This window comes from Nilaparvata lugens, chromosome X, assembly GCF_014356525.2.
Source record: "Nilaparvata lugens isolate BPH chromosome X, ASM1435652v1, whole genome shotgun sequence".
NCBI classification, from domain to species: domain Eukaryota; kingdom Metazoa; phylum Arthropoda; class Insecta; order Hemiptera; family Delphacidae; genus Nilaparvata; species Nilaparvata lugens.
Genome location: NC_052518.1, coordinates 61,042,185 through 61,066,375, shown reverse-complemented (window position 1 = coordinate 61,066,375; position 24,191 = coordinate 61,042,185). Strand labels below are relative to the sequence as shown.

Here is a 24,191-nt window from a genome sequence, read left to right as displayed (position 1 = left end):
TGAGTTAGGGTGAATATAGGCCTACAAGGTGACGGTGGCAACTAATTTCGTAACACTTGAAATCATCTCCGATTGTTCCTCTTACAAAGCACTGCACTGAAATCCATGCTATCATTATGGCCGAGGCTAATTCGTTGTGTCACGGAATACGACTCAAGAAACAAGGACTCATGTAACTCATATCACATGCCTAACTCTGGTCAAATCACCCCAACATTACTATCTATTTTTTTAAAAGAGCTGACCTCAATCAAAACTCTTCATTCCATTGCTGCTTCGAATCAGCTATGCCAACAATCCAAAACATAACATTTTCCAATTAATTTACAAACCAAGCTGATTCCTAACAAAAGCTGAAGAATCTTGGAACTAAATAACTGATTAGAAAAGCTAGTAATCTATTACTAAATACAATGATATTATTTCTATTCATTCATGAAACTATGATTCAGACCCGGTTGTCGGTAAACACGAAAATAAAATAAAAACTGAGTTGAAACATTTATATAAAAAAGTTAAGGTCAGATTCCAAAGATAATAAGAAGATGTAAGAAACTGTTCTATATATTGTTTGAATACATAAGTGCAGAGAGAACCAATGTTTTCATGCAGCATTTCCTTGTGGTAGATACAGGTGGCCTAAAAACGTATTTTCGGTTCATTTTCCATGTTTCAGCTACGCAACATCTTGTAATCGGACAGAAAAATTCGCTTTCGCCTTTTTCAAATTATGAAATTCTCAATAGAATGAGATCATCCGGAACTCTCTATTTAAAACTAGCTGGCCCGGTGAACTTCGTACCGCCGAATCTGAGGTACCGTACTGCATCTGATAACAAACTTTAGCTGGATGCACACCTGAGGAGGCGCGATGCGGGATTTCGCATCCAGGTGCTTGTTGCTTATTGGTTTGAATGGAAGCACTCACACACGCTTCGTCAATTGTAGGGGGCATTGATACGTCTTGGGTGTTGTCTGGCAGGTGTCTTATCAGCTCCGATGACAATTTTGTGGTAATCGAATGGCATGTGGTCTAGTGCAGTCTCGAATGGTGCAATCAATTCATTGTATTGATGGAGAAATATTTGGAATTGTTCAAAGATTGGCCTTTTTACTGAAGTGTTGTGTGCACAACGCTGATTGACTTCGTTTTTATGAATCGCCCTTAAAATAAATTTGCAAAAAATTGTAGTCACTATCTGTCATTGGCAATAGGGAACCAGTTCGGTGATAAATTTGTCCCTGAGTTTTGAAAGTAGGCATAAATCCATCCTGAACAATTGTTGTTCCCCCAAATGATATCATTTGAAAGCAATTGTTTTATTGCTGGATATTTTTCAAAAAATATTTGGAGTCTGCTTCATTTCCGGAAACCAATGGATGAAGTGGTTCTGGTGGTGGAGTCAATTGAAACAATAATTTGAATTGATCACTGGCGTAACACAATAAGGTGCTTCATTTATATACTTATATGCCCCACTGTACTGACACACAATGTTCACTGTGCCAATAGCAACAATTGACCGTGAACTGTACTCGATAGCCGAGTTATAGTAGAATGCAGCTCGCTGGAAATTGAATGGTATATCTCTTTGCTGCTGATTTTCCCATGCATATTCTAAATATACAGCATTTCGAGTTCTAGGACTCAAGTTTGGACGTCGTTGGTACCGCGGCATTATTAGGAATTGAACTTTTGTGAATCAGAAAGAAAATTTAAATGCAGATCGAATCAGTTTGAATAGGTAACTGAATATATGTGACTAATATATGTAATATGTGTAACTAAAAAATTCTCTAAAAATCAATTAATTCTAAATACCGAAGACAGCACAATTATTCGAAACAAAGCTATGTCTTTAGTGCATGTAAGTCTTTAACCTGAGGCCGCACTGCTGGATGGTTACACACAGAACAGTCATTTTTTTTAGACAAGGCGTTTATAATAAAATACATGAGTGGTTATGGAGCAGCATACACTCTTGTCTACTATCTATCGACGGCTGTTGGATGACGCAATGATTATAACAGCTGATTTTTATTTCTGTGTGTGGCCAGCTCACAAATATTATCCCATAAGGATAACATGTAAACTTCGAAGGATCGTAGGAAAGAGTCCTGAAGTCGGATTACAAATTTGATAGGCCATAAAACCTGGTTCTGAACATAAGGAATGCAACTAAAAAAATAATCAAATTAGGTGCAAACATAAAAAAGTTATTGAACGTTAAAATTTGAGGCTCGATTTTCATTTATATAGATGAGAATTGAGTTACAATTTCTCAAATATGAGAAGAATTTTATGAAAAATGTCAATGTTGATGAATTTCAATTTTTTTCGATTTTTACCATTCAAATGTATAATTTGAAATTTCTCTGGGTGTAATTTTGTGCTACAGAATCTGAGACCAGGTAGAGCGCTCTACCTCATTTAGATTCCCAGGTACACCTGACAACAATGCTCCTTGTATTTTGAAAAAACACCAAAGTTCCAGCTCCAATCATATCACCAATTCCATTGTCACTAACGACAATTTCGCAAATGATATTGGATTATGAGTCCATGAGATCAAGTTCTAAGAGAATCACCTGTTAGATGCACTTTATTTAATGGAGAGGCGCGCATAAGGACACCTCAAGGATAAAAAATTCAAACACTCATTACTATTAACACAATGATCAGATTTCCTTGTACTTCAGCTCATACTTCTCGGCTCAAGGCGGTGCAAAACCATGTATCTTAAGTCCAATTTGGTCTAAAAATAGAAAACTCTCCCTTGAGTTTATTTTAACCAGAATTTCAATGCACTTTATTTCAATCTTACTGCTAATCAAGAGTTTCCAAAACGAGTCAGATTCATCACAGAAACACGTGATTGATAAATTGTGGATAGTTCCAACCTCTATGAGCTCAGTTGCCTAAAATTCATCTTCAATCACCGCTTCCTATCATAGCACTGCCGCGACCGTTAATATGAGGAAAGTATCTTCAACTTCTTGATTTCAACGATTAAATGCTACTTTACGAACATATTTTCTCATGAATCGTTTATAGCAAATAGAAAAGAAGATTCAATTCCACTATTAAAGATTGAGTAATATTTTTATGATAACGAGTTACCGAGATACCGGACCGTGTTATGAGCTTTGAAATGAGACCAGGGTATTTGTCATTTTTTGTGGATTGAAATACTGGTTAAAGTACACTCAAGGATGAATTTTCTATTTTTTTTTGAAATTTTTATCCTTGAGGTGTCCTTATATGAGCCTACCCTCTAGAAAATCTTGAGATTTAGTACATCCAACGAGTGATTCTGAAAGAACATAATCCGTGTATAACAATATGACCAAAAATATTGATTTTATTGGTAAGGAAGGCCTTGAAGAGTTATTACAATTAAAAATTTGTATTTTGGCTTTAGGACATGGTTTTCCCCCTCCCCTGAATACTAAATTTCAATATTTCTGTGGAATCTTGTTCAGAGATGATTGTACTTTTACACGTTATGTGGTTCTTCATCATCAAGTGATAATACACGTTTTATAAGTAGTTTAGAGTGGAAGAAGTGATTTTAGTAGGTATAACTTGATACTTTAGACGGGCTTTTTTGCTCGAAATCCCCTCCCCCTCTCCCTCTTCGTCCATCCCACCACCCCTTCCCCTCCACCACAGGGTGGGGGGGGTGTTCTAAAAATAGATTTCCCCTTCCCCTTGCCCAGTGGAGATGAGGGGTATGAAAAGAGAGAAAGATATATCTCTCTCTCACTCTTTCTAAAAATAGATTTCCCCTTCCCCTTGCCCAGTGGAGATGCCAGTGGAGATGAGGGGGATGAAAAGAGAGAAAGATATATATCTCTCTCACTCTTTCTAAAAATAGATTTCCCCTTCCCCTTGCCCAGTGGTGATGAGGGGGATGAAAAGAGAGAAAGAGATATCTCTCTCTCTCAAATAGATTTTCCCTTCCCCTTGCCCAGTATAGATGAGGAGGATGAAGAAAGTTAAGAAAAAAATAATTTCCCTTTGAGGGGAAAAATTCCCTCTCTACATCTATACTGACAGATTAAAGTGAATCCTTCTCTCTACATCTAATGCTATACTGACCGATTAAAGTGAATTGAGAAATTCTCTCACTCTCTCTCTCTCTCTCACACATCTAATGCTATACTGTCAGATTAAAGTGAATCCATATCTCTACAGAGAGGTCAATGATCTTAGTTCTTTTACATTTTCTATCTGCAATATTGTACAAGCATTTCCAAAGTTCATCGGAATTTTTAACAACAGATAATGGCGAATCATTTGCACAATCATAATGTAGATGACCGCTGTCTAGTATATCGAGTAATTCGAATATCTCAGATAAAAATTGGAAAGTGTACATTCTCTGTTTTTGTTAACGGTAAATCAGCATCTTGACATCCTGTTAATTTAATATTCTTCGCAATTGAATCAAATTCGTTAAATGAAATTCCCATCAAGAGATGAGCTAATTTTTTGAATTTTGAAAAACCATAACACTGCATGTTAACAGCTTCCCAGATGTTTGGCATGTATCTCTGTTCTATAAATTAACAATGTGCACGTGTTGTACTTATTAGGAACAACAGTTGCTTGAAGGGGCTCGTGTCTCACTTGTATAAAAAAGATCACACCACACGCGTTGCTGTTGTCAGGTCTAGCTCTGACCGGCTACTAAACTAAAAAGTGAGTGGGATATTGGAATGAAAAATCATTTGAACACAGAAAAAGTTTATTTACACATTTCACCAGAACTATTCATAATTTCATCTTCAATTTTAATTAACTTATCTATACACAAATTGTGAGGACGATAATAACATAGATAGTCTCTTATATCATTTAAATTAACTGTGCTTAGAAAAATGTCTTTTAATTGTTTCGCCAAACTATAATTTTCACGAGTTGATTTCCCAATTGCACTTTCACACTCATCATACCAATCAATACAGTTTTTTAACCTCACTTCCAACTCGTTGTCAGCAGCCAACCACTTTCTCGGATCCATGATAAGCAAATGAACAAAACTAAGTGTAGGCTGGCAATATTATAGAGTAATTAAGTGGTCTTTCTCCATTAATTGCAGACAGACAACATGTACATGCTTTATGCAGTCTCAATGCATGCATGCAATAAACACACTGAATCTCTTTTCCGTTGTAGAAGAATCCATAATGAGCAAAGTTTCTTTTCTGCGAACTCGTGTACATCGCAGCCATTTTCATACTTTGCATTCGATTGTTTTCACACATGAAATTATTTGTTTGATACATATTTTTAAACAACAAAGAATTATAATGTTGAGCAGAGAACAAAGCACACCATCCATCTGGTCTATTTTTATGAATGTTATACACACCATAACACCATGAACTAGTGAAAAAGCTGAAATCGGGTTTTGCAAAATCCTCTGGTATACATTGAACGTTAGTATGTAATCTTCTTAAAAACTTTGCTTTCTCAGTTCCTTTTGTGAAAATTTTCTCATAACCTACAACGTAATCACGTATTAATGAGTCAGTGTATTCTAAATCTCCATCCTCCCATTTTATTTTATGATAGTGACATTCTAACCATGTTACTTCGTTTTACAATTTTGCACTCAATTTTGTCTTTGCAAATGGTGATTTGGAATGGAATACAATATAATTATTAAACTGATCAATTATGGCAAGTTCTTTCACAATAATTTGATTACAATCTTGTTTAAACCAGTGAAGATCAACTGTAGCAATTTTCGCACTCGCTTACTTGTCCACTTCTTTCTCTTCGGCGGGCTCGACGAATCCTCCGTCTTTCTCCTCCTCCTCTTCCCGTTTCTGCTCCTCCTCCACCTGCTGTGGCTTCTGGATCGGTGTACTGCACCTTGGTTCATAATAAAAACTATTGGAATCAAGATTGCACTGGATACCAATAGACTGAGTTTGCGCTTTGTCCAAAATATCAGAACACAAAGAATAGGACATTTTAGATGTTACCTGTTCAAAGGTGAAACTGATAATGAACCAAATTTGTCAGAGTGCACACCTTATATAATATTGCAGCCGGTGCACTCTATCAATAAAATTACTGAACTTCTTTCACCATGCTCGTCAGAGGTGTGTACTCCATCACACGATCGCTAATTAAAACGCAATAGGCGGAAGTATTTGCAGGTACTGCACTATTAAATTCCATTTCAATATGAACATCTGTCAATGATTTCAAATGAGTCGCTTGGTGTGAACAGTCCACAACAACCAGCGGTGTTGAATCACAAAATGTTTTAAAGTCAATTTCTGTTCCGAGTTCGCTATTGATTGAATGGTTATAATACGAGGGCACAAAATCCAAAAACATCCGGTATAATAGTTCCTTTTTACCTAGCAGATTTTCATATGGATAATACTCACTGTTCAAATATACTTCAACATTGTAAATACCACAGCTATCGAAATTAGATATTGATTTTTCAATTTTATTCTTACGATCAGTTTGAAATGCAATTATAACATATTTTGGACTATCAAAAATCGATGTGGTGCGAACTGCCCAAGAATGGTTAAGTGAATTTTGCAAATTTGGTAATTCACAAATTTCCCAATGGCAGAAACCTAATTTCAGCGGAGTGTCAGCATTGAGCAGTCTCAAAAATTTCAGTCTTACGTGATCTTCTAAAGTTATGTAGGGCATTCTCCATTGCAGTTTTGTAATTTTCACACTAACGCTTGTTCCAGTTGCAGACTCAACACAATTTAGGTCTGTCAGTGACCTCAATAAGACGAGTTCCTGTTTCAAATTTAAAATTATTCTTTGAAAATCTTCAAAAAACGGGAGGATTAATTTCAGCGGTACACAGAAAGTGAATTTATTATCCATTAGCTCATATCCTGCTCTGTCAAAACCAGCCAAGTGATATGTGTTCTTATCGAGTGTATTCTTCACTAGTATAGCTTTAATTGTGGATGTTATCCAATCAATCTTGATTTAGAAATTTGCTGACCTGCTAATTCATATCGTATTTCGTCAAAAAGGTTGCCGATTACGTTACTGCTTAATTTATAGTCTGCCGCAACTGGTGCATCACCCGGGTCTGTTCCCGGTTTTGTACAGTTAACTGTTCCCTTAATAAATATAAATGATTTGCAAGGTAAAGAATAGACATCTTAAGAATTTATGCCAATACGTGCCTCGTCAGAGTTTTTTATTTCCTGTCCTGAATATACTGTATGAGTGTGAAATTGGAATTTGGTTATATCATTATAAAACTGAAGGTCTGTCTCCACGTCCAGAATTTCACTAATTGCGGCCGCTCCTCCTAACATTCCGCCAATCAACTATAAAACCTAACTTTTCTAATATTCTCACACTTTCAGCCGACAAAGCACGTTTGTTTTTAGGTGTTGACGCTCTCACGTTCGTCTCTCTAATGACATTGTGTGTACGCATCTTATTTGAACGTGGATTGAAAACAAGATAACCCATTACGTTTACTTTTGTTTTTCACATATGTGCAACCTAATTGTAATTGTATCTCCACGGAAATCAATAAACGATCCATTCTGGTCTGTTACCTTTACATTAATAGTTTGGATTCGATGCATATTCAAAGGTACATAAATAATCGGTGATGGTACTTCATTTATTAAATAGCCGCTAGGGACCTTTGATAAAAATTCGTAGATTATATGTTTTTGTTTTCCGTCAGAGTAACTACCACATGCTAAATTACACTCGAGTACAATACTACCAATGCTTGTTATGTTAACCAAATGCTGAGAATAATGCCATTTATTTGGTTGCAAAACAACATTATCAAAACCAAGTATCTTACCAATCGAATCAGTACGTGTTAAATCAATAGCCTTATCAGAATGAATTTCAATCTTCATAGTATTTACATTTGCACATATAATAAGTTTATTCTTCTTCTTCTCATCAATATTCAATTTATTCTTTAAAAATTTTATAATATCCTCAACTTCATATGCACCTGTATCCAGCTCAATTAATCTATCACCATATTTGAAGCTGGAATTTGTTCCTTTGTTAACGTTTGCAATACTATTGTAGCTACAAAAATTAATCAATCCAATTTCCCATTCACGATTTTTATCCAATTCTATGATTTCTTGTGAATGTTTGTAGAGGTTACTTGTGTTAGATCTTAATGTAATAACAACCATCTTGTAATGTGTGTGTGTTCAGCACAAACACTTAATTACAACTGATTTGCAAGAAACAATAATGTAAGATGACCACAAAAATCACTATTTAATGGTTGCATGTGCTCTACATTATAAAATATATTTACTCCAATCTCTTTTTTCCAATATTTGTCCAATTCGTATGGCGGTTGTAAATTTCCAATTGGATCAAAATACCAAACATTGGATCCGACTTTTTTATATGCAACCCAATGTGTACCATCCTTGCTTTCCCTCGCTAAATTCACAATGGCATTCTCGTTTTTTAGAATTTTTTTGGGTAATGCATCTAGCATATATATACCTCTTAGCCGAATCTGTAATAATTTCAACCAATTAATCAAATCATAATTACTCAATTCTCCTTCAATATCCATGTCTTCTTCTTCTTCCTACTCTCCTTTGTTGTTCTACGTTTCTTAACTTGTTTTTGGGGGAATAAACTCACTCCATATGATGATGGTGGTTGTGGAGGGGGTGGAATTAAAACTCTCCCCCCACTAGTTATTTGAGGAAAAGGCTTCAAAAAATAGGGGATGTTTCACAGAGACAAGTTCTCACAGAGACAAGTAGTGTTTTTGAACGATATTAGTGTCACAGAGACAAGTTTCACAGGAGCAAGTATTTTTATAAATGGCAGTCTCACAGGAACAAGTTCCCACAGAGACAAGCAGTTTCATAGAGACAAGGTCTCCGTCCAAAGTAGTAGCGCTATAAGTGGCAGTCTCACAGAAGCAAGTTCCCACTGGATCAAGGTGTTTCACAGAAGCAAGGTCAGTGTCATAGAGACAAGGTAGCGAATGTAGGAAGAAGTTAGGCGTGTTGCCTACATCTGAACTTGAAGGCACTCCATTATTTGTTCTAGTAAATTGAATGTCTGCTGTTTTTTAATCATGCAGGTATATGATTATGATTGAAGGTTTATCATATAAGATAGGGATGGGTTGGTAACCTATTAGAATTAGATAGAAGATAACTTAAATAAATAAATTGAGTTCTATGCAAATGTAATATATTTCTACCAAACTCCAAGATAACTATTCCAATATATCTAATACGTATATATATAACCTTCAACCCGAAAGAATAATCAATATGAATATGAAATGGAATATATAAAAGCCAAATAGCCTACCACTGACCTATTCATCACCCCTTCTTAAAAACCACATGGCCAAAATGGTTTTTCATTATAATTCCTTCTTTCCTAATATATTGTTTATGCTTTTGTACTCCTGAGCAAAGCTCGGTCCCCGATATTATGAGCTAATCATCTCTTCTTTTTCCGAGCTGCGGTCTCGAATTGTAAATTCAAATTGATATAATATTAACTTCAGACAGTCACAGAGTAAAGCTGCGTCAACACCAATAGACTCTATAGATTCTATTAGATTGAACATAACTTATCATACACATGATGAACATATGTGTTTTTCATGTGCCGTTCAATCTATAATAATCTGTGAGGATTAAGTTATTAGCATTTTGTTAATAACTTTGGTGTAAACGCAGCTTTAGATGCCAAGATTTATCATGGCATTCCGAGTTACGGATGATAATGTCAATGAAAAATTCATTTTCCTCATGAAATCTTTCCCATAAAAAATTTAACAGATTGTTTTTCTACAAGTGTCTCTACATGTTACAAAATGAAAATCCCAGTAAAAAACAAAAAGTGCCACTTGATAATTCCCATATCATCTTTTTAATCGTAGCTCTGATTCAACTGAGCAATAGGCTAACTTTCTGAACTTACTGAGTTAATAAAGTAACATTTAAAATTATCATAAGCGCAATGGGACTTGGGATTCCATCAATTCAGAATAAGTATTATACCGGTATTCATTTTTACAGGATTGAAGTAGTGCAACATTTAGATTAGCACACCAATAGATTTTATTTGTAGCGGAGTGAGTTCATTACTTTCATATCAAAGTTCTACTTTTTCCATTATGATATAGTATATTGACGACTACTGCAAAACAATGTCTGGTAGCCCTGGTAATGTAATGTAATGAAATGTGATGGTATGGTTGATTGGAAGTCTCCAACCAGCCTGATCAGATTTCTTAGTGGGGCCATTGGCAAACATTTTAAAAAAGCCCTGATATTATTACAATGACTTTATTCCTAGTAGATAGAATTTCTAGTAGATGGCTGAATATTCTCATTACCACATTGCAAAGGATGTTCAGTGAGGTCTACTGTTATCTGGACTACTAGAGTATTGTAACTCCTAATGTCAGATTGAGTAAGAGCTTGAAATTTATTCCTATCTAGTGTACTCCATGTTCAATAATCTGCCTTTATCTTATATTAGAAGAAACTTGCCTCTGAATAAATTAAAAAACGCACTAAATGTAATTCTGAATGAAAATGCTTATTGTTCCGTAAATTAATTTTCAAATTGTTGAAAATGTGATATTCAGTGCTGTGAGATTATAAATAGTTTATGTCTTTTTTCAATGTATGACTTAATTTATTCAATTGTACTGGGTGATGATAATTATGACTTGATAAGACTGATTTGATGAATGATTACACTATTCATAAGATGACTACTAAGATATTATGAATTGAATTGCTCATTTATTGTATAACAGACTATAAGCTGAATTCTTTAGACTAGGCCTATTCGCCTAATCTACATCCAAATTGTTTGTATTTATCGGTCAATATATTTCTTATTCCTAGACGCCAGCTAAGAAAGGGGTTTCAATTTCGTAGAATAAGCACGTAATTCAAAACTGTGTGTTTTTCAAAAGATGTTGTGATTTCAAATTCAAATTTCGTTTATCACACACATAGGCTATACGAGAATTGAGAATTAATGAGAAAGTGTCCCGGAATAAGGTTGATGATTTTTGTTCTTCTGTATTTATACTAAGTCACATACTTATCAGTGATGGCTCTCAAACTGTAGGTTTATTATTAAATAAAGAGTTTGGAGCACCAGAAAAATGGGATTATATTTTATTATAATAGATATTCAAAATTACGTTTCCAACCCACAATTATTGTCATGTCCTTAAAGTTACTGAAAACCATATCGGTTGGGACTAATCAAGGTTTATTTAGGGTGGTTTTAATTATTAGTTTATGTGTTACAAATAGTTCACCTAGATTTAGATGGCAATTGAAACATTATTGATCTAACTAAAGCATGATAATGGTGTCAAAGACAGAAATCTGCGTTTTAATTCATTATCATGTGAGAGAGAGAGAGAGAGAGAGAGAGAGAGAGAGAGAGAGAGAGAGAGAGAGAGAGAGAGAGAGAGTGAGCCCGAAGGAAAGGGTATGTGTAAGAGAGTGATGTGGTTGAGTGGGAGTGACAGAGTTCGATATATTATATGCTATATGGTGGGTGAGGAATAATAGTGTGTCCCTTACGCTACACTCACAGATATATATAAATATATATATATACAGGGTGATTCTTAATTATGGTAAAAAAAATTCAATACGTGATAGTGGAGGTAAAAATAAGAGAAAAAGTTCTTATAAACATAGATCCATAAACGCTTCATAAGCGAGCTATACAGGGTGAAAGATTTCGCCCGGAATTCAGTTCCTCTGATGTAATACACCGATGCTGAATTGTTTGGGGACTAGTTCTTGGAAAACTTATGCTGGATTCATATGGAAAAATATCTGGAAAATTGAATAAAACTAGTCTGGAAGCTGTAGTGTGAGTAGTTTTTGAGAAAAAAGTTGAAATATGCAAAAAATCTGAGTAGAAAAGCACAGACTTCTACGTTTGATGCCTAATGACTTTCTTTAATAACCAGTAAAAAAATAATTTTTCGCAATAAAAATGGTAGAGAATTTAATTCTGAAAAGAATCATTCAAGCTGTGTAAACTAAATTTGAATAAAAGTTGAATGAAACGTATTATTACGTTACACTACAAAAATTTGCTGTTTTATGAGGAGAGAATTAATAACTCATAGGTTTGTAGCTGATTGCAAATAAAACATAGATTTAAATAACAGCTGTTCCAAAACAGCTGATTTATTTTGTTTTAAATAAGAAAATATTCAAAAGAAATCATCGCTGAAAGTTATTTTTAGAAATATTTTAGCTCACTGTTGAACAAAACAACAAACTGTAAGTTATGCCTACTGTAACCGCGCTGTTTTTTTTGTCAGTGCAGTTTAATGTCAATCAATCTATTATTTGAAGGATACTAAAAGAGCAACAATTACATCCATACCACCTCCAGAAAGTTCATACTCTATTGCCACGAGACTGTATTCCCCGTGCTGGTATTTGCCGATGATTTTTAGAAACATTTGTTAACCCAAACTTTTTAACAACCGTTTTATTTACCGACAAGGCACACTTTACAAGAACAGGTATCGTTAACGTCCACAACCAACATACTTGGGCAGAAGAGAATCCTCATGCCATCAATCCTAATCGTCCACAACATCAGTTTCCAGTAAAAATTTGGGCAGGAATCATAGGAGATCATCTACTTCTGTTCGAGCTTCCTCCCAGGCTTAATGGCATAATCTACTTAAACTTTTTGAGAGAGGAGCTATTTATCTTACTTGATGATGTACCTCTTCAGTTGCGCCAAAACATTTGGTTTATGCATGATGGAGCTCCAGCACACTTCAGTGTTGCTGTTCCTGAACACCTGAATCACAGCTTTCCAAATCAATGGATAGGCCGAGGTGGGCCAGTACCACCATGGCCAGCTAGGTCACTAGACTTAAATCCTTTGGATTCTCATCTTTGGGGACACTGGAGAACATTGATATACAATACTCCGATTGATACCATTGAAGAACTCCGATTAAGGATTTTGATAAGGAATAGAAATGATAAAGCAGACTCCTGGAATATTTGAACGGTTCCGACAATCGATGAGAAGACTTCTGAACATATGCATTCAGAACAACAGAGGTCACTTTGAACATCATCTTTAGTCTTTTGGTATAAGTTAAATGTCATTTAGATATCTTACTTCCATATAAGAATCAAACTTTTCATAAAAAACAGAATATTTTATTTGCAATCAGCTACAACCTATGAGTTATTAGTTCTCTCCTCATAAAACAGTAAATTTTTGTGGTGTAATGTACTACATAATAATACATTTTATTCAACTTTTATTCAAATTTAGTTTACACAGCTTACCGGTACATGATTCTTTTCAGAATTAGATTCTCTACAATTTTTTTGCGAAAAATTATCTGTTTACTGGTCATTAAAGAAAGTTATTAGGCATCAAACGTAGAAGTCTGTGTTTTTCTACTTAGATTTTTTGCATATTTCAACTTTTTTCTCAAAAACTACTCACACTACAGCTTCCAGACTAGTTTTATTCAATTTTTCAGATATTTTTCCATATGAATCCAACATAAGTTTTCCAAGAACTAGTCCCCAAACAATTCAGCATCGGATATATGTTTATGAGAACTTTTTTTCTTATTTTTACCTCTACTATCACTTATTAAATTATTTTACAATAATTAAGAATCACCCTGTATATATAGTACATAAACCATATCCATAGATTTTGGAAGCGGCATGCTATCTTTTCAATCTTTTGAAACAGCATTTATTGTCTAAGGGTGGTGAAAGAAGTTTTCTGCATTCCATAACAACAATCTGCAGACTAACGTCTCGGGTATTGGAACCAAAAGGCCTTGCTTTATAGAACTATAAATACTCATTCAGTATTACAATGCCTTGCTTCCATGAAACAAAGCAAATGTTTCCCGTTAGGTAATTCTGGAAAGCCCGGTCAATTTGTCATCGGTGATGTCCAGGTAGAACTACCCTGCTCATAGACTATGTTCACTGAAGCGTAAAACCAAAGTTAACCAAATGCTTCTATTTCTAAAAATTCTAGTGCCAGGTATAAAGTACTGCACTTTGGCGGCAGGAAATATTTAACATGTGTTTTCCATATTGTACCCTTCCTGGAAAAAATAGATTTTTGTTCAGTATTGTTTGCCTCCCCTCTACGAGGATGCTACCTGTGCGTTTGTGTTGCGAGTTCAATAGTTGACAAAACACATTCAGTCGACGTGGAATTGGTCAAGGAAATCGTAACGCTCCGCAATACTACATTATATCATATTGACGATGGATTTTTCTATCGGGTGACCTCCAGCGACCAAACGCGTATCTATTTAAAATGTAATGTACGCGAGTGTGCAAGTCGCGCCTCAATGCCACTTCGTATGGCAAATAGAACTTTTGATAGTTTTCTTATCACTATTAATCATAATCATCTTCCCAACCCAACATTTGTTGGTGTTACTGTGTTAAGGGAGTGCATATTGCAATGTTGTTCCAGGGAAACAACAGAGCCACGACACATCTTTGATGAAGAGTGTGCCAAGTAAGTTCCCACACCATCATTATTTTCAAGTTCAAGTACGTATATGGAGTATTATATAAAATCTAATCACATGTAATATACACTAATTATTAACATTTATAATAATCTCCATCAGAAGTTAAGTAATTCTTATTGTCCCAGTGAAATACGTTCACTCAAAGTTTCTATTTCCTTCATATCTATTCTTCGATGAATATCACAAGGAATCATATTAATAAAAATCTAGTGCTTGATTTGATGTAATTCTTTCGATGTGATGTAAGCTTTTGAGAAATAATTTGTAATTGTTAAAATGAATCGAGTCTAATTAATCACAGTTTATGAAGTTCTAATTTAAATGAGTAGATATAGTTAACATAACAGCGCAGAGTGACTGGGTGGAAACGTCAAATTTTTTATTGTTCAACATACACACACATTATTCACATACATATAAAAACAAAATGATACACAATTTTTTTAGAACAATAATGCTCAAGGTAAAACCCTGTGAGGGGAGAAAAATCTAAATTTTCACATGAAAACGTCACTCGAGAATAATTATATCACCCGGCCTTACAACAGAGAGTCTTAAAGTCCTTGACTTAGAATAGTTAATCTCACAGTTGTACAGTCAGTGTGAGTGAGATTTTCTGCACACATCATGCGTGAATACGCCGGATGGATCGACTCGTATAATTTGAGGATGGTGATAATGATGAGGAAACATGATTCATCATTTTATCAATTCGAAGATCAGCCTTCAAAAATTTAGGTCAACTTATACATTTCAACTCACGTTGCTACACGTTTCAATTAAGCAAAAGGACAGAGGGAATTAGTATCATTATTCTCTAGAGCCCTGGAAATATCTCTGTTATTGTTCTTGGTACCTTATACAAAAGGGACTCCATAATACAAAAACAAATCAGTCCTTGCCGGACAAAGCTAGAGGAAGAAGAAAAAGAAGAAGAAGAAGAAGATGACAGGAGGAGAAGAAGAACAAGCGAGAAGAAGAAGAAAATAGAAAAAGGAGACGGAAGAATAAGGAAGAAGAGGAAGAAGATGAACAATAATAAGAAGAAAAAATATAGATAGGAGAAGATTATAACCGTTGAGTACACTATTTTATCTATAACCACTCTTTTGACGAATTGAAAACTTATAAATTACTGGTGGTACTCCCATACAGTAACAGTCAGGGGTGTATTCAAATACCGTTGGATAACATCTTTCCAATATTGTTCCATTCATCTAGAAGTATATAATCTGTTCTTTCTTACATTGATATCACTTATGTATATAAGTTACTGCAGAATCAAAATTATTTTATATTGACTGAACAATTAAAAGTCACATTGAAATAGTTATTTTGGAGTTTGGTAGAAATAATACCTTTACATGGAACTCAATTTATTCATTAAAGGCAATCTACATAATTCTAATAGGTTCTGATAACACATAATGATAAAATAGGTGTTCAATGAATTAATGAAGCCTAACAACTTGAAATATATTTCAAATTATTTAAGATTAAATTGATTCTACCTCGGTGCAAGTCAGCTTTACATTTGTACATGTATCATTGTTTTGAATTATTAAATATTTGATGATTTTGGTAAAACGACATTTTAATCCTTGACTAGTAGTTCTATGAACAGTAGACCTCGCACAGTTATAAAACACAGCCTCGTCTCATACTGTCCATAAGAGTAAATCCTGTTTGTATATGTTGTGTCGGCAAGATGTCGGTGTGAAAACGGCTAATGGCTGTTGGGGTTAGTGTATCAAAAATATGCTAACATCAAAATCTAATCTCCTTCAACTTACTGGCAATAGGTCAGACCGAGTTGAAAGCAGATAAAGGTCGAGAGAAAATACTATGTTTTCTTTCCGTTATTAATTGCATGCGTCATTGCATGCAATGAATAGTCAACACGACAGCTTATTTTTACTAAGTTACATTGATATAATAATTGCATGCGTTATTGCATGCAATAAAAATCCACTCAACAGCTGAATTATGGATGATTCTATTCTGATTTTAACTGTAATATTGGCGTTCGAAGTAGACTTTACCTATTGTATTAACCTTAAAATGCAAAATTTTCAAAAAAACCTTGTATATACGTCGAGGCACAATTTAAAAAGAAATATACCTGTCAAATTTCATGGTAATCTATTGCTGCATTTCACTGTAATTGAGGAACATATAAACATAAAGAGAAATGCAAAGCCATCGACTTGAATCTTAGAACTCATTTCGCTCGGTCAATAAATCGAAATTTTAAGAAACCACAAATATCCTGGATGAAAAGGGGAATCAATTGTTATGTATAGATTTGAATCTGAATGTCTAGGATCCACTAAACAGTCTACTAAATTCATAATTTTTTCTCCACAGGAGAAACGTTTAAAGCTGGGATCAAAAATGATGTCACCACATTATTGACATATGTAAATTATATATTTATATATGTATGTCACGTGGATTGAAGGAGCGTTGTTTGTGACGTTGTTTGTTGATTGAAGGAAGATTCTATTTTACTATTCAAATAATAATAATAATAATAATAGTTGGCCTCCACATCACCCCTTATAGCCAACCCGTTCCACCACATGGCGCCAAGTGACTAGTAAGTATGCTTAGGCATTTTCGTGCAATAGAACGGCACATGGCCTTGGTATATTGCAGCTGTAAAAAAAAAAAAACATTTAGAACTTATATCACTCGAGCATGTTTTACATTGATCGGATTTTCCTCTTAAAAATGTTGGGTGCTTCAAAGAAGTCAATTTGATAAGACAATTTATTGCCAACTTCAATACATCTCTCCAGAGGGGAGGTACAGCTTCTTAGGAAAGCATGAAATTGATGATAGTGTCTCAAATTTCGTGGAGGAACAACAACTCCAACTCCTCGATCACCAATATTCACTTGCCCATGATAATGTAATTCATAATGTAATTTACTTATCCACTTCGAGATTTACATAGTGATAATAAGTAGGAAATGAAATGTATAGCAAACACTTCAGTTGCTATGTAGGCCTACTGTATTGTATTCTGTAGTGTCTTATTTTTTACTAAAGTGATGAAGTATCAGAAAATACTATCATTCAGCATTGTTATGTATTATTTTCAATGTCATTTTTTTTCTCTTTCTTTTCAATAGTTTAACATTTGTTATTATTTTAAATAAGTAGATAAACTTAACTATTGTTTGTTTTTAATCATATTATTTGTATTTATTTTTTCGTATTGTTATAATACTTGATAGAGAGTTGAGTGTAAGAGAGGGTCAACTGCACCCTAACTTCGCTTTCTAAGAAAAATAAAGGCAGTCATTCTATTCTATTCATGTCACCATAATATATATGTATATATATTAAAAAACAGATGACATCCAATTTATTGGAGCGAATGGAATGCCTTCATCTTCATGTGTAGGCAACACACCACACCAACCTTGTTCATGTGAGACTGACCTTGTCTCTGTGACACTACACTTGTTCGAATGGGACTCTATCCCTCTTCTTGTTCCACTGACACTACTTGTTCCAGTGAGACAGACCTTGTCTCTGTGAGACTCACCTTGTCTCTGTGAGACTCACCTTGTCTCTGTGAGACTCACCTTGTCTCTGTGAGACTCACCTTGTCTCTGTGAGACTCACCTTGTCTTTGTGGGAACTTGTTCCTGTGAGACTGCCATTTATAAAACTACTTGTTCCTATGAAACTTGTCTCTGTGTCACTAATATCGTTCAAAAACACTACTTGTCTCTGTGAGAACTTGTCTGTGGGATATGGACCCAAAAAATACCCTTTTCCAGCAATATGCTTATTCAACTGAGCTATAGCTTTGCATCTAATATCATTACTATAACTTCTCCTCTCATTCTTCCTCTTCTTCTTCTTCTTTCTCAAAGACCCACCAAACGCTGCTTTAGCTTTCATGACGTTTGTAACAAGATAGCTGAGTGCTTTCTCAGCAGGAGGTGTTTATGGATTTTTGAATATGTCCCATGCAGCGTTTGCTAGAGCTCTGTCAGCTACCACTCGAGTTTTATTATCTCTATTTTGCATATACGCTATATCATGTACCTTACAGGCTCTATCTAATGAATTTATACCTTGATCACCTCTCTTTAACCTTCCATTAACCTTTGTGCCTGGGCCACACCACTGGTATCCGGGAATATGAATTTCATCTTGCAGATTGTCAAATAGCTTATTTAGAATAGTTGATGTGACATTACCTGCCAAACCTGACACACCCTTGAAAACTTTTGCTGCTGAACTCAAGATTCCTTTACCTCATTTCCTCGAACTCTGCTTTCTCCTACATACCATTTTCTTACCTTTCAACTCAATGGTTGAACATTAACTGAGGTTGATTAATTAATTAATCATTACACCAACTTAATCAAAAGAAAATTGAATTGGTTTAATTTTCAATCGAGTTGGAGATGAATTCACACCATGTATCAGATTGCTATGATACATTGCTTGAATGATAAGAATATTATTTCAAATAACAAATCTGAAAAGGTGAATGCAATTTGAAAAGGGGGGAAATGATCTCGTCGCACCTACCCATATCTGCAGGAACACGTGCCAAAACAGATGTGGGAGGGAGCAACACATCAACTCACCGAAGCCACCGCTTGGCTGTATGGCTGTGTGTGTGTGTGTGTGTGTGTGTGTGTGTGTGTGTGTGTGTCTGTGTCTGTGTAGTAGTAAAGACTACTGAGCCTCTGAGCATGCTCACAACAAACTATAAAAGGCTTGCTCACCTTATGTTCACCTTTACTTATCATTCACAACAGAGTGTAATCAGGTGAAAGGTGAACCATTCTTCTTCTTCTGTGTTTCTACTATTCATTGTGAACTTATCAACAACAACAACAACAACAACAACAGGTAAGAATTGAAAACAATTTTTTATCAAATATGTACACAATTTATTCACTACTAATACTACTTTCACACATACATACATCTATACAATTCGTATCACATAAGTCAATGAATTGTATAGATTTAAAAATTGTTAATGCTTAACAATTTTCATATCGGTCCAATTCCCCAACTTATGTGTTACCATCATTACAAAATTTTTACAATTAGCATTAAATTGTTCTTTTTTTTCCGTGGTAATGCAGGAAGCAAATCGTTGCGGTAAATATACCTCACACACAGATTTGGTTGCTGCATTGCTAATTTTTAAAATAACCCACCGCCCATGTATATTCGTTTGCTCCCTTGCTGCAATAATGGGGTAGGGAGTGTGCTCCTTTAATTCCCTCAGCGGGACCCAGGGTTTGGCTACAGGCTGGTTGATTAGTTGCATAAAGTCCAACTCATCCCCCGCTCGCCGCACCTCCTCTAGTAGTGGAACCATGGAGGAGTTGTCCTCCATTCCAGCACGTTTCTGTTGAAAAATATTTGATTAGTGTCTTATTTGTTTCAGATTATCATCAAATCAGATTCGACAAATCATACTAGAGAACTTGATCAATAGATTCACTACACAATCTCTACATCAGATTATCAACAGATTATTGTCATAATCTCAACTTGACATCATCAGATTGACAAGACATTCTCTACATAAAGTGAGTAATATCAGTTATTGAAATAATATTTCCTTGCTATCGAATAATTTATGCATGATCGATTACTTTAAACAATAATTCAATTTCCAATTGGTTCAAATAATATTTCCTTGCTATCAAATAATAATAATCAAAGGCTTGTATGTGTACAGATTTTTTCCATGATCGATTGTTAAAAAATCTGTACACATACAAGTTAATAATATTTGTTGAAACTAACCTTTGTTTGTGAGTAGATTGTCTCCTCGTCCTCTTCCCCACTAACTTCAGCCTCCTCAAACGTCAACCTCCTTTTCCCCTGCTTCTGCTTGATCTTGTTTGACAGGGTAGCTAGCACCGCTTGCCACGGTGCCCAGGTAGCAGCTGGAGCTAGACGTTGAAGAGGACTGTCCCCCAGCACAATCTCACCTGGCGATGGTGGTTCCACGCTGAGCAGTGAGGGGATGGATGCAGGAGCGGACGAGTCGGCAGTGAGGGCAGCTTTCCGTTGCCAGTAGTTGAGCACATGTTGATGGGCTGGTGGGCTATCTGGTAAGATGAATGATGGAGAAGATGATGGAGAACTCATCTCGTACGATGTGTGAAGTATACTCAAATCTGACTCTGATGTAAATGACAATTTTTCTCTCATTACTTCTGTTTATATACCATGCATTTCTCTCTCTGTTCCAGACTCGTGCGAGTGAGAGCCACAAGCGCTACAACAAAAAATTCAAATTTCTCCGCTAGCCACGGAACAACACGTGCTCCCACATCGTTATCAACATCATTCAGATTTGTAAGTATTCTCTTCTATCATAAAAAACCGTTACATTCACTCAAACATTCTATATTTTCGAATAGCATCCTCGCATGAGTGACATGTGTTAGAAGACAAAAAAAAATCTCCTCTAGAACTCAGCATGGGGTAGTGTCTGCTGAGTGACAGCCACACCTGCTAGAAGGTGAATTCTCCTCCACGTCTCAACATAGGGCTCACTCAAACAATCTATATTTTGAATAGCATTCCCGCCTCTTGTGATGCTTATTGATTTCTGAAATTATCAGTTATTAAATATTTAATTGTTTTCACAGCATTTTCTCACCTCACAACTCGGCTTCTCACCTCATAACCAGTTTAGCTCTCGTCGAGGCAACATACCTGAGAGGTTAACGAGCAATCTGAAAAGGAAGCATAGTCGGTATCTACACCTGTGCGTCTACAGTCGAGGAGATACCTGTCATTCATGCAGCATCAACCAGCACATGTAAGTACATTTTTACTTTGATTTTATCCTCTGAGGAGGACAATTTTTGTCCCTGGAGGGAAGGATTTTTGTCCTCCAAGGACAATATTTGTCCTCGGAGGACAATTTTTGTTCTCGGAGGGGAGGATTTTTGTCCTCAGAGGACAAAAACCTTCTAGAGTATACTGCATGCATGCGATTTTAGCTCATCTTTACGATGTGGTATATCTGGATAATCCTCTCCTCGCGCTTCTTTCTCACACTCTTCATATAAACAAAACGGTAAATGTATTACTTTTTCAAATGGATTTTCGATAATATATTTGCAATAGACACATTGCAGATAGTGATTTTTATGTAAGAAATAACCATTTCTCGCAAAATACTCTGCTTTATCAGATAATGATTTACAATAATCACAATGTAGATGATGTTTTTCAAAATACTCTCCTTGAACGGTAGAATCTTCTACACGATTAAAAGTTAAATATCTTTCTTCATGTTGGCGTAGAATATTATTATCGAAATTCTCCTCTTCAATTGTTATATTATCTTTCCTTCTCAATGCACAGTTCGGACTGTACCTTGCATGTTCTATTGCTGGTATGTCACTTTCTTCCCATTTTCCCAAACAAATTGAACAAAATACACAGCGAACAATGTCTGGCGCACATGCAAATATAAATCCCTCTTTTGCCATGTTTTCCGTGGACAAATGTGGAGAAGATTTCGTCCATCTTTTATCAAAAGATAATAAGCTTAATCTTTTTTCATGCAACATTATGTGATCTTGAGATATCATTCCCACACAGCCTTCTTCTACCAATGCCAATTCACAACTGATTTAAAAACATACAGTTGTACTCTATCACTCTAATTCTATGTCATCCTGATCATTATTCTTTCGTTTTTCAGAATCTAACATCACCATCATGCCGAGGGAAAGAAGAGTACATGGCGTCAATTCTGCAGCGGTCCGCCATCACATAACCATCAATGATCCCGAGGAAATCAGTATCAAAAACGTGCTCGAGAGATCGAAACTGCACGTTTTCGAAATAATTAGGGAGCACGCAGCACGCCATGATGCCAATGTGAAATGGTTCATAGTGTTGAATGTTTTGTTGTATAAATTAGTGGTGATGGATGATGAGGTTAGTGAGACTGTCTCATCTCTAATAAATCTTCATAGTTACTCCAACATAGCGCTAAACGCGCTTGAGAATTATGAAGATTTTAACGATCATTTCATGTTGGCCATGAGAAAAATCCTGTCATCTTTTGACAACTTTGTTTGACATGGCAGTGGTTGGGTTTTGAAGAAAATTGAGTCACTGGATGTGAACGTGATTAAATTTAATCCAATATTCACATCCAGTTTCATTCAAACACCACAGTTTCTTAAAAACAAACATTGCATTATAAATGTCAAAAATCTGTGTGACGAGAAATGCTTTTTATGGTCAGTCCTCGCATATTTCCATCAGAAACCAAGGAACTCAGACTTGACTGTAAAGTATTTGAGCAAGTTCACTCACACACTTAATAGGCGAGGTGTAAATTTTCCGCTGACGACACGCGATATTAAGAAATTTGAAATACTAAATCCGGATATTTCAATTCACGTCATCACATATGACAACAAAAAGTTCTTCCCCTATCGCACAAGCATTTTCTGCACTCGTAAGCACCAAATTAATCTTTTAATACTGAAAGCCGATGCAGGAAAAATGCATTTCTGTTTAATTAATACCGCGAATGGGAAAAACGGATTATCGCATCTTTTCTCTCACCTTTCAAAACACAAGGGTCAAGTACACATTTGTGATTTCTGTTTTCATAGATTTACATCGAACAAATCTGAAAATTATGATGGTAAAGCAAATTTGATGAAACATGAACAGCTTTGTTCCAAGTTTGAATCACAGCGTGTTTCATATCCTAAACGCGGAGAGGCAATTAAATTTAAGAAACTAGGCGCCACATTGAAGAAAAAGTATACCATTTACGCGGATTTAGAATCTTACGTTGTTAATATCGATAATAATGATGATGATGATGAATCCGATTCGGATGAAATGAGTCATAGCTATACAAAGAAAACAGCACGAAATATTCCCTGTGGGTATTGTTTTGTTGTTATCGATGTGAATGGGGAAATCGCTTACGGACCTGTACTCCATAGATCGAGTAGTTTAGATTAAAAAATCATGGAGAAATTTCTTCAGGAAATTACGGATCTTGGCGACATTTTGTATGAGGATATGAAACGTGAAATTCAGATGCATTTATCAGAACATTTATCCGAAAGTGAAGAGCGCAAATTTCAAAATTCGGTAAACTGCGGGCTTTGCTCTGAACCATTCTTAGACTCCGATATTAAATGTTGTCACCACGCGCATGAAACCGGAAATTACCTATGTGCGACACACATTTCTTGTAATTTATCGGCTTGTACTCTGGAGTACATTTCGTGTTATTCTCTCAATTTCTCCGGGTTTGATTCACATTTCATTCTGAAAGCGCTCGGTAAATGCAAAAAAGAAATTTCCTGCATCGCAAATACGTCAGAGAGATTTTTGACACTTTCAGTAGGCAAAATTAAATTTTTAGATTCCAACAAGTTTATGAACAAATCCTTGGAAGTATTGATGCGTAATTTGGTGGAAAGTACAGACATGGAAAAAAAGTTTGAACATTTATTTTAAGTGTTTCATCACCCGCCGCACAAACACAGGCAACTCTTATTGAAAAAAGGAATATATCCTTACTCATACATGAGTTGTCCCAAAAAATTCATGGAAACA

The 24,191-nt window shown here is 35.4% G+C and overlaps 2 protein-coding genes across 5 annotated transcripts in view; both read left to right on the top strand.

Annotated features, from left to right (window-relative positions):
* Window positions 1–24,191, top strand: part of LOC120348926 (calcium/calmodulin-dependent protein kinase kinase 2-like) — a 525,835-nt gene that overhangs the window by 78,333 nt on the left and 423,311 nt on the right. The gene's annotated exons all lie outside the window — the stretch shown is intronic.
* LOC120355089 lies at window positions 63–22,773 on the top strand. The gene is made up of 4 exons (XM_039443407.1): window positions 63–815; window positions 20,831–20,936; window positions 21,233–21,405; window positions 22,300–22,773. The coding sequence occupies exons 1-4, from the start codon at window positions 607–609 to the stop codon at window positions 22,304–22,306; spliced, it is 495 nt and encodes a 164-aa protein (XP_039299341.1). The 5' UTR covers window positions 63–606; the 3' UTR covers window positions 22,307–22,773.